The sequence below is a fragment of the Hypomesus transpacificus genome, chromosome 10 (genome assembly GCF_021917145.1).
Source record: "Hypomesus transpacificus isolate Combined female chromosome 10, fHypTra1, whole genome shotgun sequence".
In the NCBI taxonomy this organism is placed as follows: domain Eukaryota; kingdom Metazoa; phylum Chordata; class Actinopteri; order Osmeriformes; family Osmeridae; genus Hypomesus; species Hypomesus transpacificus.
The window spans coordinates 8,788,641-8,815,129 of NC_061069.1; the positions used below are offsets into that span (position 1 = coordinate 8,788,641).

Below are 26,489 nucleotides of genomic sequence, written 5' to 3' on the forward strand. Positions count from 1 at the left end.
TAGTTTACGGTTGTTCGTGAAGAACTTCCATTCTTCCCATAACATAAAAATGAAGCGTCTTTGTTTCATACCGTTGATAAAATTAATAACAGACTATTCTTGTTCAAAAATTGGGTTAATAAATGATAAACAATACATGTAGAAATATAAATACGTGTCAAGTCGTTATGTGCGCCTATATTTTACATAGTACGGTAGTGAAGGCACACACAATAACATTGCAAAAAGCTATGACAAACTTGCAGGAAGTAGTTTACAAGTCAAGACGTTACTACAGAGAAGTTACAGCTACGAATCATTCAGACAAGTATCAATTGAGCATTCTTTTTTATAGATATACAGTGGTGGACAAAGGGCGAATACAGACTTGTAAGGTGAGTTGCGTGTCACGCACCAGCAATGCTTTTATATACTAATCGAATTGACGCCCATTGGCAAGCGCTACTTGCCTTGTCAAGCTGGTCAGGGATGGCCAAAATGTAGCTAGCTGTAAGAGGTGAGCTCACCACCTGCTTCAGAACAGAACAGATCATTTCTTTGTAAAGTCATATAAACTGCATGGTGTGTCAACTCGGCGCTATTTAAAAACAAAAGGATACTTTTTAGTTTGTTAACATTAATTTAAAATCTTCTGGGTCTTTATGCGTAGAATTTACTGTACACCAGTACTGCTGTGTTAAATTTGTGGAGCCTGTTCTACCCCACAGTAATCTTCAGGTTTTGAGTTCTGATGGAAACCACGCTCATACATTTAGACACACTACCACTATCTGTGTGCTGTTTGGACTTTGCACCAATTTACTTCAGATATAATGCCCCTCCCGAACCTAACAGTTCCATAATCTAGGCTAATGTTTACAATACCGCCTGCTTAGATAGTGGACCAAGTTGGAATGCTGCTGAACTAGCTGCTCAACAAGATTTGTTTGCTTGAGATTTAGAACTGTACTCCCCTGTACAAACTCCCTGACAGTTTACCTGTTTACTCCCTTGCAGTCTATATCCTTGCATCAGAGATGAGGGAACTAACTCAGCTCCAGCAAAGCTTGGACAGCAACCAGCAGACTTCATCTACAAGGGAACTCTTCTCCAACTATGCCGCACCGGACTTGGAGAACAGACTGTTGACCCAGGCGTCCTCTGTGCTGCCCCAGACCCTCTCTGCATCCTCCTCCTCCTGGGCATGTTCTCCTTCTTCTTCCTGCCCCTCTCTCCTTCCCTCCAAGCTGTCTTCCACCACATCCTCCCTACTCGCCACCTTCACATCATCTGCCTCCCTCACCTCCCCCCTCCTCAGCACTCAAAACAACCTCCTGAGGAGGGACCCACTCATTTACCCCCCGCTCTCCTTCTCCCGCCCCTGTTCTCCTCCCCTCCATGGCTCTTTGCCTTCTGCATCCTCTGCACCCTATACTGGTGCCCATCTCCAAAGAAGTCTTTACCTCCCTTCAACCTCCTGTCCTGTTCAGGAGGGCCAAGACTGTAGAGATGGAGGAGAAATAAGTTGCTCCTCTGAGGATGTGCAGTCCCGTTGTGAAGACATGAGTGTGGTATGCATGATACCAGTTTTGTTCTGTGATTGGCTGGTTGGCCTAACCAATGTAGTCTTTATTTTTTTGGGTCCGATTTGGATTTTGTTTAATTTGAAGATACAGGTAAATCGTTTGTAGGTTAATGTCTTTTGACATAGCTTTTCTCAACTGATTTTAGTGTTCTGACCTGGACAGTAAGGTGTCCAGAGAGACGCCTGTCCTAGACATGGAGTTGCGTCTTGAGGACCCTGAGCATCCTGTGATTATCAGCCAAGAGGATTTTGGAGAAATGGAAAGTGGAAAAGAGGACCTTGAGGATGTGCTGAAAGACAAGAAGGTACGAAAGGACACTGAACAAACACATTCACAGTACACTATATCAACCTATACATATCATCACTCACAAATCACTCACAAAGTCGTCTCTCTCAAATCCACCCCTTCATTTTTTTTTCGGTGGCCAGTACCTGCTTCTGAATGAGGTATGCTGTTCTTTGGTGAATGAATCCCCTGCTCCTGGTGAGGAAGACTGGAATACAGAAGGCGTGTGGACAAGGATAAAGAACCTCGGTGAAGAAATCTCTAACAACGATCCACAGTTTCTTCTCAAGGTCGGTGTTTGTGTGTTTCTCTTGAGAGTGAACCGAGAAGCCAATGTGTCACGTGTGTAAACATGTGTCATGGAGTGAGTCTGAACATGGAGGAAAGGATGGATCCTATGCACTTTTTCCCTGTCCTATCTAGGTGGCCGTGTACACTAGACAAGAGTTGAACATCCGTATCACAGCCAACTTCCTGTTGGCTCTTGCTGCCAGTCTGCCTGTCACCAAGCCACATGTACGCAGGTACTTCTGCGCAGCTGTGCAGCTGCCCTCTGATTGGCTGGAGGTGGCCAGGCTGTATAGTACGGTAGGTCATGCATGTTCGTCAGAAACTTAGGGCGGTAGAACACGTGTTTTACCAGATGTTTAGTTGCTCCTAACATCCCCTTCCTCCCCCTGTTTCTCTGTCTCAGTACTGCTTCTCTCTGTCGTCCACAGTGCTTCAGTCACTCTCTACCCAGCTGCCTGAAGAAGGCCATGGCAGATAAGTTCAAGCAGTTTAACGAGTATCAGCTGGCCAAATACAACACGCGCAAGCATCGTTGCAAACACAACAGGAACAAACCCAAAGCCAAGGTATGATGCACACACAGTGTGTTAACAAACAGCACACATTCACCTGGTTTCTCTGTCTTGCCCTGTGCTAACCCAGCTCTCTGTGACCATGTTAGAAACCAACCCCTGGTCAGCTGATAACGTGGGCAAAAAAGCTCCTGATGGATGTCCCTACTCTGCAGAAACATGTAAGTGTGTGTTCAGATGGGATCAGTCGGTTTGGCTGTAGTGGTTGCAATGTTTGTTGACCATGTTGAGTGTGTGTGTGTGTGTCTAGTTATCGAAGAGAGTGGTGGTCAATAAGAAGCAGAGCGAGTTCAATCTGAAGACATTTATCAAGAGACTCCACATCAAGGAGCCAGCCCAGCACGTCATGGCTATACTGGGAAAGAGGTACACACACACACACACACACAGAGAAAGAACTTTGTCCGGATACATGACCTGTTTCGCTCTTTATTTTAGGTACCCAGGTGACATGAAGGCGTTCACCCACAGTGGGCTCACTGGAACTTGGGAGAGGGAGAGAGCAGGGCAGCGCATGAAGCTGGCCCGGTCAGACACATGGGAGCGCAAACTCAGCCAAGAGGGAAACAAAGCCCTTACCTGGGAGAAACTTATAGGTCTGTTAAACATGTGTGGATGCACACAGACACAGACACAGACACAGACACAGACACACACACACTTGGTATTGAACAGCTTTTTCTTTTCTCTACAGACAACAGGTCTCTCCCCTTCATGGCCATGCTGAGGAACCTGAGAAACATGATATCCCAGGGCATTAGTGAGAAGCACCATCAGAAGATCCTTGCTAGACTGACCAATAAAGTGAGTTGTCCTTGAGTTTTCACCAATCAGTTACAAGTCCACAGTAAGAGACCAAAATTTGGCTTAGGAAATCAGAGCATTGGTTCATTTAGTCCATTGATGGACATATAAAATGCAATCAGTGTTGATTTAGCCTGTGATATGAAATGTTAATGAAATAGTCATTCAATTACCAGGCCATTAATTGGTCTGTTTGTTGTTGCAGAAAGCAGTCATTCAGAGCAAGCAATTTCCCTTCCGCTTCCTCTCTGCTTGGAAGGTCGTAAGAAGCATGGGTGAGAATTGGACACGCAAGACCTCAGCACACTATCAACACATACAGGTAGACCAGATACACAAACACACAGACAGGTTATTTGTTGACCCTCTTATCATCCATATTCAGACAGTCCATCAAAGAAAGTGGTCCCCAGTTCTACAAAGATATTGACGAGCGTTCTGAAGGGACATCTGGGCAGCAAAGATTTTAGAAAATTGCAGCGTGGTGGGAGGAAGAAACTACGGGCAGCTCTGGGGGTTCCATTCATCTACCGCATGTACAAGATGAAGATGAGTGCGCTTCAGAAACCCAGGTACATGGAATTATTGACCTGGTGTCTATTCATTAAAGGCGAACAGGGACCCAAAGCAATATATATACTGTATATGTATATATGCAAAACTAAATTGTGTGTGTGTGTGTGTGCCCTGCCCTGTTTGTGTATGGGTGTGCTTTTGCATTAATTTGTGTGTGTGTGTATGTGGCCAGTCAAAACATTGGTGATCTACTGAAACGGTACCAGCAAGCCCTGGAGACGGCGGTGCAGATCTCCTGCCGGCACAATGTGCCTCCTCTCCCCGGGCGCACCCTGATCTTGGTGTCTAGTAGTTTAGCAGCTTACGAGCCCTGGAAAAAGGCCCTTGACATCGGCTGTCCCATAGAACCAGACCAGAAATCCGGGGAGGAGGGGGAGGAGGAGGAATGCACGACAGATGTGAAGACCCTCACACCAAATGTAAGGACAAATGCCTTCTTAGCTGGCCCTTCTCTTACCTGCAAAGGGCCTGTATAGATACTATCAGGAAGTGCCCTTCCTCCCTTATGAGATGGGCTCTGAGTAAACCAATGAAGTCTTTGCTTTTATCTGTCCAACTGTGTCAAATTAGGGATTGTCTGATGGCTAGAAAAGGCTCACTATTAAAAGTATTCCTGAATAACTTTTAGATTTTCATCTGTCAACGTGTTGAAAAGCAGTGGTTTATGTTTGGGATGGGTTTGATTCCACTCAGCTCCAGGAGGTGGCAGTGTTACTCTCACTGATGATTGCCTCCAGCGCTGAGGACCCCCAGCTAGTGCTGTTCTCTTGGAACTCTTTCACAGATTTGAAGCTGGAGTCTGACGTGCTACTGGACAACTGGAGACAGGTGATGAAGAATGTGAAGGTGAGAAAATTGTTGGTCAGTCTTTTGCATTTGATGTTAGCTTAGTTTGCCTTTACTGGGGGAAAAAGACTCCCTTGTGGTTTTCACTCTTAAGGCTAAGTAAGATATATTTATGACAAAGATGCAAAGGCCTGGTGATAATGGTGAAACTAAGGTCAATTGTCTGAGTTGATTTGTAATAAAACACTTATTGAAGGAATTCAACGATGACACAAGTGAAAAGAGGAGCCAGTTAATCTCTCACATGTCGACATCAGAAAACAAGGTATGTTTGAGTGTGCCCATGTTTGCACATCATGCAGATGTGGGATTCATCTCTTTTGGCTTTTGATGTGGTGTAGTGAAATCAAAGCACGTTAGAGAGTGTGTTTTAACTGCACGTTAAGCCGTAAGTTAACATAATCACTGTGACATAAAAACAGCTACACTGCTTAACACCAAACCTCCCTTTCATCTCAGGTCAACAATATAATCGTGGTGACTGATTATAATGTTTCCAATGAGGTGAATTTGGCCATAAACCATTTGAGGAAAGAAGCGAACAACGACGTTCTCTGTGTTAAGATAAACCTGGAGAAAAGGTATGTGGAGGAACAGGAAGCCCACAAAGCTCCTTCAGTAATGAGTCGCCATCGAAAGTGTGACTTAGGACTTCAAAATGATGACCAAGACTTGGGGAAAACGGCAGAGGACTACTCAGTTCATGAGATGAACTTTGTCCATAAATGTCTTCATCTTTCTTTCTTCCTTTCTTTTATTTCCCCCCAGAGAACAAGACTCCACCTCAGACAGGAACTATGTGGAGCTCTGTGGGTTTAGCGAACAGATCCTCAAGTAATGCATCTCTTTGACTCTAACCCTAATGACCTTCTGTGTGGTTGGACACAGTGATGGAATAGGCAAAACGAGGCATTTCTTTGTAATATAAGTACATTTGTATACATTTCTCTGTAAATGCAATATTCGATATTATTAGATGCAATTAATATTAGATGCAATTGTAAACGCGCACTGTAATGTAAGTATGCTAAGTGTAAAAAGCTGTAATTGAAGCGTCCTAGTGTAAACAGGCCCTGTGATATGCGTATTGGTTCATCCTCCTCAGGTTTGTGGCTGAACGAGGCTCTTCCAGGCTGCTGGACCATGTGGAACTTATTGACAAACTGCACAACATCCCCTCTCACCCTGCTGCTAAAACCCCAGACACAGCAGCTGCCCTCACACCACTGACAGCAACCCCAAAGATGAGGTACTAAGTTCATGTTTTGACACCTTTTTATTGAGTTTATGATCTTACGTCACTGTCGCATGTATTCGTTTCCCAGATGCTTTTATCTAAAGTGACACACAAATGTGTATAGTCATGGTGAAGAATAATAATGCTGTGGTTGACCCTCAAGCAGGTTGTTCCTAGTTAGGTAGCAGGGTAGCTGATTGAGAGCAGCATCATTTTGGACATGATCAGAAGAATAAGGTCTGACTGTTCTAGAGTGCTGGAGTTATGTATTCCATCCATTTTGCTTCCTCCATCTCCTTCCTCCCCCTTCCTGTCCTGAGCTCAGGTGGCGTGGTGTGCGTGTGTTCATCTCCTCCACCTTCAGAGACATGCATGCGGAGCGGGACGTCCTGGTGCGCTGCGTGTTCCCCGAGCTCCGGCGCCGCGCTGCGCAGCACTGCCTCTACCTGCAGGAGGTGGAACTGCGCTGGGGCGTGACCGAGGAGGAGTCCAGCCGCGCCGTGGAGCTGTGCCTCTCGGAAGTGTGCCGCAGCCAGATGCTGGTGGCGATCCTGGGGGAGCGCTATGGCCTGGTGCCTCCTCGCCCCGCCCTGCCAGACCTCCCGCAGTACAGCTGGGTACGTGTTTCTGTCCGTCTGTCCACCTGCGGGTGTTCAGTAGAGGAGGATCATCATTGTTGAGCCTTTTGACAGCAAGCTGGTTGATCCTGTCTGGATGTGATCCCTTCCACAGCTGGATGCTGCCCCACCAGGCCTGTCGATCACTGAGATGGAGATTCGGCAGTTCCAAGCTTTATTCCCAGACTCTGCCCACAATCGCATGTTCGGCTACTTTAGGGTGCCCAATTTGTCCAGGTGGAGTAATTATGTGCATTTACATTGATATGTTGATATTTATCATGATGGCTATGACACATGATGTCAATTGATTGGATCATACAGCCAGGTTAGCGGGTTAAGTTAAATTCCTGTTTGTTTTGGATTTGTGTCTCAGGACTGTGCCAGTGGCATGGAAGTCAGACTTTGCTTCGGAGTCTCAGGAGGCAGAATCCAAATTGTCCGACTTGAAAAGAAGAATCCTGAATAGTGATGTGAAAGTCACCGAAGAGTGAGCAATGTTTTTGTTAATTCCTTCACTCACCCTGAGGTGAACTTAGGTCTGATAGTCTTTCTGTCTCTGTCCCCGTCCAGTTATCCCTGTGAGTGGGGAGGGATTGTGGATGGGAAGCCCTGTGTGAAAGGACTGGAGCGCTTTGGGAAGGCAGTGCTGGAGGACCTGTGGGGGGCGGTGTTGAAGCAGTTTGTTGAGGTACGAAGCTGTATATAGCGAAGGATAAGCCAATAAAAAAGAATTACGTTCAGATCTGATTTAACATTAGCTTCAATGAACTGTAAACAATTCACTTTCTTTTAACCATCCCTAAGACAATTCTTTTCACCAATTGTCTGTGTGGTGGTGTGTTTCCCAGGAGCCAGAAGAGTCTGATCCAAGCTCTGACATCTCCAGTCAGGAGCGGCACCAGGGCGCCCTTCAGAGGCTGTTCTACGGCAGGGCTAAGCTGCTGAAGGAGGCTGTGGGGATTGTGAAGGAGGCCCAGCTGAAGGGAGGCCTGCTGCTGCTGGAGGGAGCTCCTGGAGAGGGCAAAAGCGTTTTTATGGTAAACTACAACACAGCGTCGGTACAGATTAGACACGCTCACTCGCTGACTCCTATCTCACTTCTTTTTTTCTTTTTTCTTTATATAAACTTCACAGTTTTAATTTTCATTTTAATGATGCACTCTGTTTCATGATGCAGGCCGCTCTGGCAAATGCCCTCCAAACTCCAGAAACGTCTCAGGAAACTAGTACATGTGGTGTCATATCCTACTTCACCGATGTTAGCCAATCAGCATGCGCTGTGGTGAGCCTTCTGCGTTGTCTCGTCCAATGTTTGAGAAGAAGAAAGGAAGACACTTCAACTTTAGAGTGAGTGTCAAAATGAACAGGATGACATTGCATACACTACCTATTGTATTGAAATCAAATTCTTATTAATCAAATTCTAATGACCATGTGAATCTAACCACATCATTCCTAAAAGAGAGAGGATGGCAGCGTTCCACTCCATGCAGAGGGACACCAAAAATGAGAAGGAATCTCCTCTCCCTTCAACTTTCAAGTGAGTGTCAAAATGAACAGGATGACATTGCATACACTACGTATTATATTAAAGTCAAATACAATTCTTATTAATCAAATTCTAATGACCATGTGAATCTAACCACATCATTCATAAAAGAGATCTGATGGCAGAGTTCCACTCCCTGCTGAGTGACACCAAAAAGAACCAACCACTGGCCTTGCTGGTGGATGGAGCAGATCTGATCCACGATGGACAGGGTCATCGAACATCTTCTTGGATACCACAGCAGCTCCCTCGGGTCAGCCATTGGTTAATGATATTCAGTATATATTAAGTCTGTAAATAGTGGCAGTGCAGTAAAGTACATGGTAGCACATAGATGCATTCATGTTAATACAGTTTTTATTTTTGTAAAAACATTTCAGGGTGTGTCTTTGGTGGTTAGCTTCACGTCCAATTCGCCGATGCTGCTAAACCTGGCAAAGAAGAAAGGGTCTGTTCTGTTTCCTTTGGGGACGCTGTCTTTACCAGACAGAAAAGAGATAGTTCGGAAGGAACTGGAAGTCCACGGGAAGAAGCTTAGTGATTCTGCCTTCAACAACCAGGTTTCTTCTTTGGAAAAACAACACATGTTGTTGGTGGTGGGGGTGGCATTGAGTACTAAATAGAATATTATCAAAATTAAAATATCTGTGTGTGTGTGCGTGTAGCTCCAGATACTTCTGAGGAAGAAGGGAGCAGTAAGTCCGCTCTACCTTCATCTGGCCTGCGAGGAGCTGAGGAGTTTTGCTTCATTCGAAAAGGTCTGCTGTCATTTATCTTCCAAATGACTCGTTATAATGAATAGTATGATGAAGTGGGGTGAACATACATAATCAGGATAGTGTTGAATGTGATGATGATGGTGATGATGGTGATGATGATGATGATGTGTGTCTCAGATGAAGGAGAACCTCCAGTCCCTCCCCCCGTCTCTGTGTCAGCTGGTACAACACAGCCTGGCCAGACTACAGTCTCAGTATTCTCAGTATGGAGAAGCACTGCACTGGGCACTGGCAGCCTTAACAGTTAGCAGCACTGGTGAGAAAGACCACCTTTCTGTTCAGTTACCATACATGTCAGAACACATAAAGACACACACCAAACCTGGGTGACATTACTTCATTTATTGTCGTGGAACCCACGACCCATCTGGTGCGTCCAGTCAATTAAATCAACTGCACCTCAACAGTGTGGCACGTCAAGTCAGGTTTCTTGTTCTCGGTGTTCTTATAGGCCTGAGGGAGAGGGACCTATATGCCATACTGAGCATGTGCAATGAGCTTCCTCCTGGAGAGGGGCTGTCACAATGGCAAAACATGCTTCACCTGGCCAGGAACCCTCGAGGACGCATCCCCATGGCAACCTTCTCCCACATGGTGCGGAGTCTGGAGAGGTAAATAACATCTTTGTATACTGAGCAGCAATCATGCACAATGTAAAGGAGATTATAAAATGGTAGATGTTAATTATGTGATAGGTCAAGTATTTACTTTTGTCTCTGCAGCCTGATTGGTTCTTCTTACTGCCATGGTGAGGATGATATTCTGACTTTAACAAATCCGGAGGTGAGAATGGCTTTTGAGCAGCTACTTCTCCACAGTGATGCTTCTAGAACACAAGCTCATTCCATTTTGGCAGGTACAGGAATCCAACACACACGCAACAATCCAAACGTTTAGAAAATTGGGACCCACATGCTGTCTTCTTCTTTTTCCTACTTGCTTTAGTCCAACACAATATAATATACATCAAAATATAGCTCTTTTGTCTTGAATCCTTCTTTCTCAGCACACCTTTGGGCACTGGCAGATCCTCAGGCAGAAGACACTTTTCTGCAGTGTGAAGCCAGCTCCATCATGCAACTGCCTCACCACCTGGTAAACACTCATAGGCCTTTGTGTAGCCCCCAACTACAGACTGCTCTCAATAGGAAAGTCCCCATTAACCAATGAGCAAACACCTCAAATCGCTTTACTGTGGTTTCCATCTGGGAGGTTAATATGTTGGTAAGACCCTGGATTATAGCAGCCTTGACCATTGATGATTCTTACTGCTTACTGATGTTGAAATCTCCCAAGGGAGTAGTCGCTCAGTCTTTTGTGAGAACCATCTCATTCTTCTTCTTGATGCGCGGGGTCAGATGAGGAGTGGCCAGAGGGCGACGCTGTGTTCCCTGCTCTCCAGTTACTACTTCCTGTTTGCTAATGTGCGGCATGGCCTCCTGCACCACCTCCTAGAGGTCTACACTTCAGCGGGTGAGACGGCTGCTCTGGAGACACAGGCTCCGGCCAGATACAGGATAGAAATAGTGGCATCCATGGATGAGGACCCCCCAGAGTGCTGAGAAAGGTTCCCTTCAGCAGATAGCTGAGTGTACCTCTTCTTCTTTGTCTAGAAGCGTCCCTGTCAGAGGTGGACGCAAGCAGTTTGGAGGACTGTCACAGTTTCCTCAAGACCCATGCAGCCCTCCTGTCCTCTTGGCCCGCCCTGTTTGTCCAGCAGGCTCTCAACGAGCCCCACGACGCCCCCGCCCACACCTGGGCGCAAGGCCTGCTGGGAACAGGCGTGAGGTCGCATGCAGTGAGGTGGCACAACAACACAAAGCACCCTCAAAAGCAGACCAGGTAGGTCGTCTACATCTCCAAGCTTGGATCTGTTGGTTGGAGAGTTCTCATCCTGATCCATGGGGTTGTGACTTGGTTGTCTTGAGCTGTTCTGGCTGGCTGCTCTCAGAGTTTCACACAGACTTTGGCTTCAGGATCTGCGGTGTCTCTGTTTTACCGTCAGTGAGCTGGTGTCTACGTTCTGCTTGGAGCCCACCTGTGTGGAGATGAGTCCGGAGGGTGAGGTGATGGCAGTGGGCACTGGGCAGGGCACTCTGCACTTCCTCCACACCCACACGGGACAGGTAACACACTCCACAGTTTGTTCATTCTCACACCCATCCCTAACGTTCCGCCCTCTGAACAAGTCTTGACAAGTCTGACACGAGCTGTGTTTAGATCTGGTTCGTTTTCCTCTCTACTGTTTGTTTCTGTATCTTAGTGCACTGTTCTTAAAGTGAACGCCTATGCTTTCCATGGTGTGTACAGGAAGTGAGGTCACTAATTAGCAGCTGTGATGGCATATCTGGATGCATCTTCCTGAAGAAGGGGCTTCTTGGAACGACCTCCTTTGACGGACGTATAGAGATATGGGACATTGACAATGGCTGCAGGTGAGAGAACGTTTCAGAAATGAAATCCCCTGAATTATGAAATCATCTTTTGGAGTGGTTTCCCATACAAGGTACTATGAGACTATGCACTACAAAGGTTTTAACATCTACACATGGACAACATGCTTGTCTCCCTCTTGTCATCAGGATATCTCTCATTGATGGACACTCAAACAGAATCACCGGAAGTGACATCAGTGCCAACAGAAACCACCTAGCTACAGTTTCCCTCGACTTCACCCTCAAAGTAACACTCAAATCTTTGTTAATCCTCTGTGTATGCAGGTTTTATTATTCCTTTTACCCACCATAGAAGTGTCATACATGTTCTGGCTGTTACAGGTGTGGTCATCGTCAGACTACCATCTGGTGTCAACCTTCACAAACCCCAGTCCTTTGAACTGTGTGACCTTTGACCCAGAGGGTCAGATTTTGGCCGTCGGGTGCTGGGACGGCGCTGTGCGTGTGTGGAACTGGCTCCAGGAGAAACTGGTCATGGTGAGGACATCAGCGAATGACATCAGTTTATGATTCTACGGAGAGCCAATGGGGAACCACGTTGGCAATAACCGCAGCTGAAACTGAAACTTTCTCTCCTTACCTAACACCACTTTTTAAATGTTCTCTCGCTGTCCCAATCTCTCCATCCAAGACTCTCACGGGCCATGGCAGGTCGGTGCGCAGCCTCTCCTTCTCTCCCTCCTCCTCCTCCCTGCTCTGCTCTGGCAGTGTGTCTGGGGAGGTGCGGCTGTGGTCTGTCCCAGCCTCCACCTGCGTGGGGTGCTACCAGGCTCACCACGGGACCACGGAGGTGCTGTCCTTCCTACTGGGCGGGGCAGTGCTACTGAGCGCTGGGTCAGATCACATGGTAGGAGAACGATAGTAGGTGCAAAGGGTACGAGTACGCTCACAAGAGAATGTTATACCTACACACTTTTTGTTGCCGTTCCTTCTCCCTAGGTCCAGCTATGGTCAGGAGGTCTCGGTCGTGCAGTGAACACATTTGGAAAAAGGGTATGCTCTTGTTGCATGTTCTGTGAAGCCTTTGTTTTTTGTGTTTGTTGGTCACTCTGGATGAGAGGTCAGTGTTTCGTGGATTTCTCCCTGGACAGGATTGTGTTGAGCCGGGCCAGAGCATGCTGACCTCTGACCCTGCTGCCCTGTGTGTGGCGGTCAGTGGGGAAGACGCGGCAGTGGGTTACCACGGGGACGGACTGAAGCTCTTCAGTCTTAAATCTGGTACGTCACTTTCCAATATCGTCACTTTTTGTTGTTGTAGATGTGTCGACACAGATCGAGTTTCGCTTTGAACTCGCCATGCCTTTCGGCAATCCTTTGTGAAGAAAGTACTAAACAAATCAAATGTGAATCATTGGCTGCAGATGAAATGACCTGGGCCAGCGAGGGCCTCCAGGTGTCCATCCTGTGCCTGCTGTGGCTGACCGTGGAGGGTTCTGAGCTGCTGGTGACGGGGGGAGGGGACCAGCATCTGAGGCTGTGGAGGAAGGAGGAGAGGGGAGAGGAAAGAGAGATGGTGCTGCTAGGGCAGTTTGGGGCGCATCTGGGGCCCGTCCTTGCTCTGGCACAAAGCGGCGTGTACCTGGCTTCTGCCTCAGGTCAGTAGGAAAAGCAGAACAATGCTAGAAATCAATCCACCCATAACGGTTCTATTGATCAGATGCAAGGTATCCACGATACTGGGTTAATGAATGTGGTTCTGATCAAGCAGATGACTTCACCATCTCACTCTGGTCCCTGGAGCAGCTGACCTCTGGCCCCTGGGCTGACCTCAGTGTTGTCTCTGTCCTGAGAGGTCATGGGGGAGGGGTCACCTGCCTGGCCTTTAGTCCCACTGGCCAGGAGCTGCTGTCAGGGGGAAAAGATCAGGTGTGTGTGTGATAGACATGTTGCTTGCCATGTTTGTGTCAGTTGTGGTGTTCCAGCTAACTCTAATGGTGTGTTTCAGACTCTGATAGTGTGGGGTTGCAGTCCTCCTGCTCTGTCTAAGTCCCTTCCTTACTCTCACGGAGACTGGATCACCGGCTGTGCATGGACCCCCGACTGTGTGGTAAGCTGTGCGTGGGGGTGTTTCCTCATCAGTAGCTAGCACAGCAAGCTAACAGACAAACCTTTGACCCCCATGGTGATTTGTCTCCTTGCTCGCCGGCTGCAAGTAATACAAGTTTCTTGACTTCTTCACCGACTGCAATACTTGATAAAGATTCATATATCTAACGGTGCGTATCAGGTGAGCTGCTCCAGGGACGGCAGGGTGCGGGTGTGGGACCTCCAGACGGGCCGCAGCGTGAGGGAGATGGTGGGGAAGGCCTCCCTCAGCGCCCTCTGCTGCCTGGTGAGTGTGGCCGTACAGCGGGAAGCCGTGTGGCGGAGCAGGAGCCCTGTTGGACCTCCAGCAGGGCTGATTAAATCAAACCCCAAAATGTGTTACAAGCTATGTCACATACGACCACAAGATCCTCACTTTTAACCAACCTAAACGCTCAATAGAGGGTTGGGATTGGGTTGCATTGGATTCTAGTGTGGTGAAGCTGTGAGCCGTGTCGTGTTGTGTGTGTGTGTGTGTGTGTGTGTGTGTGCAGGGAGAGTTTGTGATGGCGGGCTGTTCAGACGGGGCGCTGCAGCTGTGGAAGTGGGGATCAGGGATGGAGATGAGCAGGATCAAAGCCCACCACTCCCGCATACACCACTGCTCTGTGCTCCCCTGCCCAGGTACTGCACCCTGCCCAACCAGGGCCCTGGTACTGCACCCTGCCCAACCAGGGCCCTGGTACTGCACCCTGCCCAACCAGGGCCCTGGTACTGCACCCTGCCCAACCAGGGCCCTGGTACTGCACCCTGCCCAACCAGGGCCCTGGTACTGCACCCTGCCCAACCAGGGCCCTGGTACTGCACCCTGCCCAACCAGGGCCCAGGACAGAAATGAAACAGGACCAACCATAAAGATCTTAGTCATCATGTTGTGTGTATTGTGTGTGTATGTGTTCAGACAAGACCCAGGAGGTTGTTCCAGAGAATATGACTGTTTCCACTGCATCTGATGATGGCAGTGTGAAGCTATGGAAGCCCTTCCAGGTAAGTCTGCTACTGTTCCAACACGTGTGTCTGCATGACCCTGGAGTAAACATGTACATTACTATGAAGCATTACATACGGCTTCCTTTAAGTTGGAACCAAGTGTGAAGAGAGTAGAGCAATTATATCTGTGACAATGAATTGGCCTGACATTTTAAATAGTTCTGCTGAACTTGTCTCTCTCAGGTGCATCACTACAGCAGCCTGCAGGGCCACAGTGGAGGGATACGTGGCGTGGTCTGTAGGCAGGGAGGTGTTCCGGAATTCCTTACTGTCTCTGAAGACAAGTCGCTCAGGTCATGGAACATCTCTACAGCAATGGGTAAACCAATAGTCAACCTAATACCATTGCTCGGCCACTAATTAGCCCTAAGATTGTTGGTGTCTGTTGACTTGTTTAACTGTCGGATTTGCTTGTAGAGGGTTCTCCTGTCCAGGGGGGCTGCATCACAGCCGTGTGCTTCACCAGACAGGATGTTCTGCTGATGTTGGGCTATGAGTCTGGGCGTGTGACGATATGGCAGCACAACTCCATGGTTGGCCTCAAACAGGTAAGTCTCCTCACAACCAGATTTTCATGGTGGCTTTCCACAGCGGTTTGTCTCCCTTAGAAAACGATAGTACAAGGGTGAGGTGGTGTGTGTGTACACGCCTGCGGTGTGGGGTGTGTGGGTGTTTAACTGTGTCTCTCCCAGGTGTCTGAGGGGGCAATTACATCGCTGTGCTCCTTGCCTGAAGGCCAGGTGGCTGTGGGCTGCAGGATGTGCAACGTCTCCTTATGGCAGCTGGAGTGGAACCCAGAGCACAGCTCTGTCAGGTACTGTACACCCACGGGATAGGACTCCCAAGATGGCAATTATGTTGTTATATACCGTACCAGCCAGCAGAATGACTATGACCTCTACTGTATTGGGACTATAAGAGCGTTCAGTGAGAGTAGTACTTCCAGCTGTACAGAAACATGGTCGTTTTTGCCATCGAAATGCGTTCGTTTTGTATCCCTAGTCTGAGGAAGATGTCCACATACACCATGGAGTCTCCAGTCATGTACCTGGCCCACTGCTCCAGGCTGCTGGGAATGTGTGAGGACGGCTCCATCCACGACGTTGTGGCAGGAGACCCAGAGAACTGGGAATCTAAATCGATCATGTAAATCCCACCTGTTTACACCTTCCTAAAGAACGGAATGTGATGGTGAGCCGCAAAGCATGCGTCCGAAAAAATATCTGTTCTGACTGCTCGTCTCCGCCGCAGGTGGTCGAATGAAGTGTGCGTTCTCGGGATGACCCCCAACGATGGCAAGAGCGTGTGGCTACTGGGGGAGAAGGAAGGGAAGGTTGCCCTGGGCTTTGTAGTAAGTGGAGCACAGCCCCAGATCCTCTGCTATGTGGCTGTTAAGAGAATGACTGGGATACAGCTGAGAAGGCCCTAATGTGTGTGTGCCTGTCTTCTTCTTCAGTATTCCATCGGCTCAAAGATGGTGGCCAGCTCCGACATGGACCTCTGGATGGAGCATCCTGAGGGGAAGGGATGCTTCTTAACAGCGCTAACTATCAATGACGGTAGCACGCCATGACTGTACACACGTACATACACAAACACACTGACTAAGTGACGTCTCATGGGGGGGTGGTGACGTGCTGTGTTGTGTTTCGGTTCCTCAGACTTGGTGGTTTGTGGAGATTCAAAAGGAAACATGTGGTACAGCCTCCCACCCGACATGAACACCTGGAGCAGCAAGAAACCTGTGAGTGCTCACATCCTGTTTGATGGAGAGGAGGGGATGGTGATAATGGGGGAAGTGGAGGACAAAGGTTTTAATCTTTTTTGTGATGATGATGATAACTGTTGTCCCCACAGGCCCACAGTGACCGTGTCAGTGTGCTGAGAATGACCAGTACTACCATCATCTCTGCCTCCTATGACAGAACAGTCAAACTATGGGACAGAATCACTAAGAAACAGGTACACTGATCCCACATCCTCTAACATTCCAGTATATTTCATGTTTGACACTGATATTGTTACTTGGTTATCTGTTTCCATGTAGGTGGGGATGTTTGTGTGTGGGGGTCCTGTGCTGGTTTTGGAGGTGAACCCACACAGTGCCAGTGAACTAGTGTGTGGAGACGAACTGGGAAGGTTCTACCATCTCTCCTGGACTGGATAGACACCACACACGCACACACTGCACTTCCATATTGTCTCATGTATCTCAAATAATTCTTCCAGATTTGTCTAAATGTTTTTGTTGCGTCTGCACCGCAACACATTTATAATGGTTCAAGCAAAGTTAAATTTGATTTTTTTTTTATTAAATGCTCCTCATTAATGTTCATACTTGCTCAGCATGACTGTAAAAATAATAATAATTGTGATGCAATGTTTTCTTAATGAATACAATTATGGTTTGCATTCAGCTCAATTTGTGTAGAACACCTCTGTCCAGAGCTCTGTCTTTCATTTCAGAATGTATTTTATCGATGGAAAGTAAAGGGCAAGAAAACAAAATAACCTAATGGTTTTTAGCTTTTATTATATTTTTTTTCTTCAAATTTTGACTTATTGTCATAGCACGACTGTACAACGAAATCCAGTGCCTCTCAGTGGTACATTCATACAACAGATACGTCTACCGATTTCAATAAAATGTACAATATTTTAACTCAATCTCTGTCTCCCTCTACTGCCAAAATGATTACCTACTTGGAAATGTGCCAGGACATTTACCATCATCTTAATATCAAAATAAAGATTTTAAGATCAAAGAATGTTGTCTCATTCGTAAAATGTATGTTACTTACGCCCACTCATTAATTCATTATGTTGCCTGTGGGGTAGGCTAAGTCACAAACTCACCTGAGCATTTACTGACCTCACAGTTCAGAACAACGCCCTGTTCCACCAACCTGATTTGGTACTCCGGGGAAGGTAGTTTGCTAGTTTCTTCTGAACACTCCATGAACAACAGGACAATAGTTTCTTCTGAACACTCCATGAACAACAGGACAATGGGTGTTGGACCAAGTGAGAAGTGCATATCGCATTTCAACTGGAAGCTTCACTCAACAGCAGCATAAAGTCAGCAGACTAACGGAGTCCAACGCCAGGCACGCACAACGCAGTAAACAAATGAAAGGATTTAAGGAACTTTAACTTCCAAACAATAGCACCCAAATAAATCATCAACAGAATAATGGTTGGTAGTTGGTGGAAATTTACACTTTTTATGGTCACGTGTTGTTTTAGATTGGCGTTCGTATGCTGTTGTCGTGCTCTATACCGAAAGTAGTCAAAAAGTCAGATGACCTTGACTCAAGTTTGTGTTTTTACAGGAGCGGAAATCGCTTTATAACACTTTAGATTTGGATTTGGAGTGTGATGGAGCTGTCAAGGTGAGTAAACAGTTTTTTTACTAATGTATTTCAGGTCTAAGTAGTTGCATCCATTCCTAGCTGCTAACCCTCACGAGTTAGGACCATGAAGTGGTTGTTCCACCGATGTGGTTACACCTCACAAGAGTTCAGCACCGTCCCTTGTGTTAACTAAGTTTTTTTGTGTGAAATCATTGACAACTGGCGGTGAGAGAGGTTCTCAATGTAGTATCACATCTTCCTATACGACTTTTTAATCCCAGGAAAAGGGAGGAATGTTCAGCAGTGTGTTTAAAAGATCCTCAAAATCTACAGAACCCTCATCAACGTCTCTTCAGGTACGCCTAGCTGATTTTAATCGTTATACATGTTGTAAATGTGTCCACATCTTGGTCTCAAACCCAGTGCTACATATTCTTCACAGGATAACTCATCAGTTCACAGCAATGACAGTCTTTCTGACAACAACAAAGTGAGTGGATTAAGACCCCAGAGTGGGAGTCATGCAGCAGTGTTCACGTGATTCATCAGCATCCTCACTAACTTCATTCATACTTTAAGGAGAAAGGAGGCATGCTTAAAGGACTATTTAAGAAGACTTCAGAGCCATCTCGAGATGAGACACATAGGCCTACTCAGGTGAGTGGACAGTGTTTTTGTTTATAGAACAAATTAATTGTATTATTATAATTTATTTTAAATGATCTTTGTTTAGCCAACACTTACAGTGGAGGGTGATGCAATGTCAGTAGACAGTGATCTCTCAGGTAGCAGTGACGGTCTTTCTGGAAACAACACAAATGTAAGTTTGACTCAAAATAATTGGGTACAGCTATTAGCGTTATTTCTCTGTGACTTGCAACTTGACTTGCAACTTGTTTTAAAGGAAAAGCGAGGGGTGTTCAGTGGAATGTTTAAAAAGTCCCCTAAGCCTTTGGGTAGAAGATTTCACTCACAAGTAAGGTTTGTTGTGTGTTTCTGATTAGGAAATAACATTGTTTGTTGCATAGTTTTTTTTTGTGCTGACCGGTTAACCTGAGAAATGGTGCAGCAACAATACAGCATTTTCTACTTGGATTCTTTTAGCCATGCAGTTTCAGTAAGTTCATGTCTCTTCCAGGACGATGTGGACAGCCTGCCTGCTCAAGGTGATGTCTTAGGCAGCAGTGACAGTCTCACAGAGAACACCTCAAAGGTAAGTCTGTTTTAAGAGGCCTGTTTCCACCTTGATTTGTTCTGATGGAACTTCTGTCTTTGTAAGCTTTGCATAGGCGTGCAAGCACCTCCATATCATTAAAACCTTTGCATGGACCGTACCCTAAACAGTGCTAATGTTCCCCTCTTAGGGTGGAGTTAAGCCCAAAATCCGTTGGAATCCTTTCAGCTCATCACCCAACGTGAGAATCCTGTGCCATACAGATGGAAGCATTACTTTGCCATGTTAGCCAGAATTCATGATATTCCATTTTTTCAATAAGGAACAGGAGAAAAATCAACTGACCAGCGAAAAGCAATCAAGGACTAAACAGGTAGGATACTAAATCATTTTTTAGGTTCTCAGATAAGTTTTTTGGGGGGTGAACATTTTTCAAAAAAAATATTCAAAACAATTTCCAATTTCTTACAGGATTACTTGTCTGTACAAAATGATCTCTCAGCCAGCAGTGTCAGTCTTTCCGAAACAACCTCAAAGGTGAGTCCCACTTCAGTCAGCGCAACCATGTAACAGGTGGTACTACATTAACACCGAACTTAATACTATATATTAGTTAATAGTATTAAGTTCGGTGTTACAACCTATTATTTCCTGCATAGCTACTCGTTAACAACGGAACATTATACTAAATTGTTACCGTTTAATGAAATGAAGTCTAGGATGATCTCTGCTGTGTGTACAAATGTAACATTGTGGTTTGTGTGTCATAGGATAAATTGCCAATAGGCAGTGATCTCTCTACCAGCAGTGGCAGTCTCTCAGAGACAACCTCTAAGGTGAGTCCTGCTTATGTTCACCCAACTTCCATTTTATTTAGATCTTTTTTAACATAATGTACTATTTAACAATAGCCATTCTGCTTTTTATGAAGGTATTCTACTGGAAATGTGTCTGTGATCATTAAGTGAAAAGCTTAATAATGGTAAAATGTGTGTCACAATATGATTGGCTATTGTTGTTTTTATATATATATTTTTATATATAATCATCTCAGGGTGGAGTGATGGGGAAGATTTTTTGGAATCCATTCAGTTCTACCACTCGGGTAAGTGTGGGTATCAGTATTGGTAGATGATCTACCTCAGTAGGTGTCTAGAGTTCACCATGCAGATGGAACTGAGGGAACCTCTATACACAGGATGAGGACAGAGCAGCTCTCACAACAGACTCCAGTCAGAGGCCCACTTCCACCGAGAAGCTTTCTAAAACCAAGCAGGTGGGTATTTTGGTTTTGTTTCTGTGTTTATTTATTTTACATAAATGTCAGATTCACTCAAACAGGTAAACCCTGTATCATTCCTGTAGGAGAGGGACTCAGACTCCGATGCTGAAGAGAAGATGGATGACTGTGAACAACAGTCAAGTTCTAAACAGGTGTGTGTACAGATCAAATGTCAACAGCAATAGCACAATGTCCTGTCAGAGAATTAATACTCCACGATTTCCCATTTCTTTTCTATTTTGTCATCAACAGACCAAGCTGGTTGGAGCGATGACAAAGCTGAATCTGTTTCGCTCTGCTGCTCCCAAAGTAAGGACTGAACAATGTCCTAGTTGTTGGGCAGTGATGCAGTGAATGATTCTCTTTGATAAACATGTGATACAGAACTCAAAGTGTCAAAAACAAAGTGTTCAGGTTTTTGCCCCTGTCTGTATTACACAGCAAGACAATGAAACCAGAACAGACAGTGAAGAACCACCTGCCAGCTCTGAGAAACCATCAAGCCATAAACAGGTGTGCATTTGTCTTCACCTCATCTATGTATTTAGAGGCCATATATTTGTTCATGTTTCACTGCTTATTTAAGTGTGGAAATGACCAACTCTTCCCTCTCAGAATGTTGTGGTCGGAGCCATGTCCAAACTGAATCCATTCCGCTCTGCACCTAAAGTAACGATCTTGTTGAATGTATTTGGAGCATTGTGTGTTGGTGCTTGAAGTAGCAATGGCTGGTGGTGGTATAAGTTGTAATAGTGGTGGTGCTACAGGTGATAAGGCTGGTTGTATAATTGTGTTTGGGGTTATGCTGGAGTCTGTAACAGATAACCGTTGTGATGACATCTTGAGAAAAAAATGAAAGGAGGTCGTTTTAGTTACAAGGAAGGTGGTGGCAGTTCACTTTCCAGCATGGTGAATGAGAGACTTGTGTTAAGTCTCAGTTAACAGTTTCTGTACTTGGTGCTTGTTCAGAAGGACGAACTCACATCTGACAACACACACACAAATGTTCCTTCAAAAGTACACTTTTCATTGTCTCCTCCTCTTCTGTCCATCCCCACCAGATGGTTCCTCCCTCCAGCTTGCTTCGAGGGCTGATTGGTCATACTCAGTCCAGGCTGAATAGTGTGTGACTGTGTGTGTACTTGTCCTTGTCAGGTCGAAAGCAGAAATCTGATCCAGCAAGGGCAGAAGGAGAGGAGCGCAGAGCCTGAGATTCCCCCCCGACCCACGGAGGAGGTAGGTGATGCAGACTAACCCTCTCCTCCTCACATGTGTCTGGTGCAGGGAGCGTGTTCACCGTAGTTTCTCACCTCTCCACAGGAGCTGAAGGGTACTGTCACCTGGGACAAACTGATGAGGAGAGAGGCAGAGGACAGTCAGGTAAGGTACCATTCACATTAGTCTTTTGATTTCACAATTTTTGGTATGTATTTCTGGTGTCATCGCAATGCTTGCCTATATTTGTCCTTCTCATTCTCAGGCTAGCAGGAATATGATCCCCAGAGAGAGAGCAGGGATCATGATTGCGAGTCCTGAAGTTCCTACTAGACCCACTGAAGAGGTAAACCTGCCTAGTAGGAGTCTGACCGTATGGTGTTTCTACTATATGTACATTGTGGCTTGTAGAATATAATACATGGTGGAAAGCTGTGTAATTTTGGCTTTCATGTCTTTATTATTTTAGGAGCTTAACAGATCTGTCAAAGGTGGTCGGCAAAAGCATAAGAAGGCCAATCAGGTATTCAGGACACATATTAGGTCTTGAATGTAACCACCTTGAATGTAAGAAAGTTAGACCTATACATAATATTTGTGCTTATTTCATGTTTACTCCTTAAGGACCAATCTGATGATGAAGTCCTTAAAGAGGGACAATCTGTTTCCACCAGAGAACAGAATGAGGAAGAGAAGGATGGAGAAGAAGAGGAGGTTAACCCGTCTGAGGGCAAAAAGGTACATTATTCTGGAATGTCACATATTCTCACTGGTTTAAGATGATGGTGGAACCCAGAACGTGTTTCTTATCTCACAAATGTATTATTCCCACTCACATTTTTAAGGTGAAACAGAAAAAACCCAAGAGGCACAATCCATTCATGCCACGAGGCGCAGCTAAGGTAACACTTAGACATTAGAACAACATTAAACACAACCTAAGGCATCCATCAGCCTGAAAGAGGTGTAACTGAGCGTCCGTTTCAGGCTAAAACCATGCAGAAGAACACTGAGGGACAGCAGGGAGCGAAAGGCAGAAACTCTGCAGAGGTCAGCACGGTTCCATCACATTCCTACAAACATTGTTTTAGCACAGTTATACTGCATACTCACACTCCTGCTTTGAAAGAGACTGCGCAACTGAAAATACCCTCCTATAGCTACCTTCTTTATCCCCCCACATCCTCCCCTGCTACCTGTTTCGTGGCCATTTTTTCTCCAGCCACGCTGTCATTGAAAAGATAATTTGTTCTAATGATCCAGCCTCGCTTTTTGTTTTGCTTTTTTAGAATCTACACATCTGTTCCCCCAGTTTTTGTATGTTTTATATTGCCTTTCTAAATGGTCCAGGATACAAAAATGATGGTCACGTTCTTTTGTCAAATGACTCATCAGTTTAACTCTACTCCTCTTATTTTGTCATCTTCCGACAGGGACATGACCTGATGCCAGAATGAGATAATTAAAATACATGCCCCTCTCCCTCCGAGTCTACCCCACCCCCATATTTGCATTCCTATTACAGACTGCTACGTGCCCAAACTTGTTCCTCTGCTTCCTTGTTCTATGCGCCCAAAGGCAATTTGTCTTTACTTTTGCAAAATAGCAGAGAGAAATGTTCTCATTCTGAATCTGATGGCACGACTTCCCTGGCACGACTTCCTTGGTCTTGTTTTCTTTCTCTGTGGTTGCTCATGAAATATTAGTTGACTTTCAGGCCACACTGACCTTACAGCCAATACCATGTTATACAGAAGCATTATATTTCCTGACAAAATTATTTATTCTCCTAGAATGTTGATGGCACAAAATCCTTATTTGACAAACTGGAGGAGTTCCGTGTAGACCGAAGTGAAAATGAGTCAGATCAAGATGTGGAACACCTTATGGAGTGGTGGAACACAGTGGAGCGTGAGTCCATTACACACAAAAACACCCTCGTTTTGATTACATAAGAGAATTGTATTTTCCACAAAATGTACATGACAAATAAATGTGTTCTTGGCACGTAAACTCACAACAATGTAGCAAGTAAATAACATACATCACATTTTAAATAACATTGTCCACTTTCAGAATGGGAGGACATGGCTCCAGAAGAGGACTTGACTGAAAAAGAAGAGGCCAAGTAAGTGTCATATAACCGTGTTAATCCTAAAAACACACCTTACCCAGTTTTATTCTATGGTAAATATTAGTGGAGTGAGTCTTCATGAACTTGTGTTTTAGGGCGTTTGCATTGACTGCAGAAAAGGTGCAGAAAGGCATCCGGGTCTTCAACAAACTTTTCTCAGAGCGGGCTGAGAGCCTGTGGCAGCACGTCATTGACCTGAATACCATCGCTGACGGCCTGGACCGCTTCAACAAGAACACCAAGATCGCCCAGATCACTGGCGGCTCCACCAGCGCCATTGGGGGGGTGGCCACCATTGCAGGCCTCGCGCTGGCTCCTGTCACCTTCGGAACCTCCTTGATTGTCACGGCTGTGGGTCTCGGTATTGCTACGGCAGGTGGGCTCACTTCCGCCGGCGCAGGCATTTCCAACCAAGTCAATAACTCCTTGGACCGCAAGAAAGTGGAGCACATCGTAGAAGACTACCAGGAAAAGATGGCCGACATCAACAAGTGCATGAAGTTCATCAAGCAGGGGATTGAGAACCTGCGCAAGTTTGACGTGCTCAAGATTAAAAACCATGGCTATAACAAAGACTTCCCGGGCCTCAACAACATCTATGAGGACGGGGCCATGGCAGGCAAGGCCATCCTCATCAATGCTAATGAGATTATGCGGGTGGTGCAGATTGCCAATGTGGCAGGTAGTACGGCCGCCAGAGCTGTCCAGATTGCCAGCATGGCCACAGGGGTGCTGACTGGTCTGTTTGTGGGCATGGACATCTATTTTGTGGCGAAGGACTCCAAAGAGCTGAAGAAGGGAGCCAAGTCTGAATTTGCAGCTAAGATCAGGGAGGTAGCTCTCCAGCTTCATGAAGGATTGGTGGAACTCAATGGCATTCGTGAAGAGCTTCAGTCAGCCAACACGCCCGACAATGCTAACGAAGGCGCTGACTCCCTTGCTACTGAGAAAGCTAAAACTTTTGACGACAATAATGACAATGATGATGAGTTATGTAAGAAAAAAAATGAAATGGCCGATGAAGGAAATCCCTTATATAACAGCAAAACCTAAATGTGTCCGGTCTCTTTTAGTGAGAACAATGTACTGTCCAATCCCTGTTCATAACATGAAGGCTGTCTTTCACTACACTCACTCTCTAAAAACTCAGAATAACCATCTGAAACTGCTACTCTTATAAAATCACTCTTTGAAGAGCGTATCTTAAGATTTTTACATTTAGATAATTACATTTTTAGACTCTGACATTGGTTAGTTGGTTTGTTTGACAACTAGGGTTTCTTAGGTTGGATTTTAGTTCATATTGAAACTTTCAGACTTAAAGCATTAACAAGACTTAAGAGTAGAACTTTTACTATTTATTCAGAATGTTTATGATTCTTCTGTTACAGAACTGGTATAGTAGAGGGTAGAAGGTGTGCTCAGGAGAGCAAATTATTTTTAATGGTTTTACTGTTTATGGGTATGTGTTTGAGTAAAATGAACATTTTGGTTTTATTTTAAAAACAAAGACTAAATCTACCAGAGACAGTGTCTCACACCCACTGGCATATTTAGTGGAAGATCTGTGATGATCTGGGGGGCTTCAGCAAGGCTGGAGTCGGGGCATATTTGTCTTTGTGAAGGATGCATGAATCAAACTACTGAAAAGGTTATACTGGAAGAACTTGCTTCCTTCTGGATGTTGATGACATTTTGCAGTGGTGTGTTTTTCCTTGAGGTTGGTACCAGTGATCACATTGAAGGGGGCTGGGGGGCTAAGTGAAGAGATTCCTATAACAGAGGGGTGGTACTTATCCTGGGTGTTACTAATGCTGGTATCTGCTCTCAGCTTGATGCTGAGGATATTTGTGTTGTAAACTGATTTTATGTTTTGACTATTTATATAATAAAAATCTAAGTGGTATTTCAAACATTACGCCACAGTTTAATTTCATTATTTCTGACTGATTCACTGGGATGACACGGAGGTCCTCATTGTAATCACTGTCCAGGAATGACCACCTCTCCAGCTACACCATAGCCTTCTCTCAAGTCTGTCACACAGACACATGTACCTGACCATCATCCGCTTTACCCAGTAGCTGCAAACTACCTGAATAGCCTCATCGAGATGACGCTTACACATGTAAAAACGTGTTACACAGAGCCTGGCGACATTGATATCAGTAGAAAACACAACAGTTTCAGGGTTGTTGAGCTACACCTAAATTCAGCCTGTTTTTTTTTTTATCCAGTCATTAGGCATACCTTGAAGTCCTATCTTTTATTTTTTCGTTGTGTTTGCTCATTATGGGATACATTGTGATTATGTTTGCTTAAGCAAACGGTTGGCAGCGTATTTTGTGCAGTACTTGTACAACAAAGAAAGGGTAAAGGTTTGTTGCCTCTAGTGAAGGTGCACATAAAGAAGGATTAAGAATTATTTTCCATATTCTGCTTCTTTCAATCACTTGGCTGTGGATTATACAGTTATTAAAGTTAAACAGATGAGTTGCCACAGGATTGAGTCAGACCCTGCCGCACATTTACTGGACTAATCTTTTCCCACATTCTGACTAAACAGTGCCCAGTCTGACTTTGTGTTGTTTTGTGTATCTGACAATAAAATACTAGAACTTTAACTATACATTAGACTGTCAGACAGTCCCAACCTTGAGTCCATTCCTGTGT

General features: G+C 45.4%; 2 protein-coding genes across 4 annotated transcripts; both read left to right on the forward strand.

The window, feature by feature from the left end:
• Positions 1–214: 214 nt before the first annotated feature.
• On the forward strand, positions 215–17,426 carry tep1 (telomerase-associated protein 1). Its single transcript, XM_047026705.1, has 56 exons — positions 215–374; positions 997–1,550; positions 1,711–1,869; positions 1,997–2,143; positions 2,277–2,441; positions 2,573–2,710; positions 2,806–2,877; positions 2,967–3,082; positions 3,155–3,312; positions 3,411–3,520; positions 3,726–3,795; positions 3,906–4,092; positions 4,269–4,515; positions 4,790–4,942; positions 5,139–5,207; positions 5,402–5,523; positions 5,711–5,776; positions 6,048–6,191; positions 6,505–6,796; positions 6,912–7,033; positions 7,173–7,286; positions 7,370–7,487; positions 7,648–7,836; positions 7,977–8,146; positions 8,262–8,339; positions 8,460–8,601; positions 8,729–8,908; positions 9,014–9,106; positions 9,245–9,383; positions 9,579–9,738; positions 9,850–9,983; positions 10,134–10,222; positions 10,486–10,600; positions 10,741–10,969; positions 11,133–11,253; positions 11,438–11,562; positions 11,710–11,809; positions 11,905–12,060; positions 12,215–12,430; positions 12,523–12,576; positions 12,675–12,801; positions 12,945–13,178; positions 13,292–13,449; positions 13,529–13,630; positions 13,811–13,915; positions 14,163–14,292; positions 14,570–14,655; positions 14,842–14,977; positions 15,076–15,206; positions 15,351–15,472; positions 15,661–15,804; positions 15,910–16,009; positions 16,115–16,217; positions 16,320–16,402; positions 16,516–16,620; positions 16,706–17,426. The coding sequence occupies exons 2-56, from the start codon at positions 1,017–1,019 to the stop codon at positions 16,823–16,825; spliced, it is 7,779 nt and encodes a 2,592-aa protein (XP_046882661.1). The 5' UTR covers positions 215–374; positions 997–1,016; the 3' UTR covers positions 16,826–17,426.
• A 121-nt stretch (positions 17,427–17,547) lies between these two features.
• apol1 (apolipoprotein L, 1) lies at positions 17,548–25,734 on the forward strand. Of its 3 annotated transcripts, none has more exons than XM_047026706.1 (28): positions 17,548–17,854; positions 17,991–18,050; positions 18,293–18,367; positions 18,454–18,501; positions 18,591–18,668; positions 18,745–18,831; positions 18,916–18,987; positions 19,150–19,224; positions 19,376–19,426; positions 19,508–19,558; positions 19,657–19,722; positions 19,956–20,021; positions 20,240–20,290; positions 20,384–20,461; positions 20,551–20,619; positions 20,720–20,776; positions 20,909–20,980; positions 21,083–21,136; positions 21,623–21,703; positions 21,788–21,847; positions 21,948–22,028; positions 22,152–22,205; positions 22,307–22,420; positions 22,528–22,584; positions 22,670–22,732; positions 23,476–23,593; positions 23,759–23,810; positions 23,912–25,734. In XM_047026706.1, the coding sequence occupies exons 1-28, from the start codon at positions 17,852–17,854 to the stop codon at positions 24,867–24,869; spliced, it is 2,751 nt and encodes a 916-aa protein (XP_046882662.1). In that variant the 5' UTR covers positions 17,548–17,851; the 3' UTR covers positions 24,870–25,734. The 3 variants fall into 3 exon arrangements, with proteins under 3 accessions (XP_046882662.1, XP_046882663.1, XP_046882664.1); XM_047026707.1 differs by having other exon boundaries at positions 19,514–19,558; XM_047026708.1 differs by lacking the exon at positions 21,083–21,136 and having other exon boundaries at positions 17,549–17,854.
• Positions 25,735–26,489: the final 755 nt, after the last annotated feature.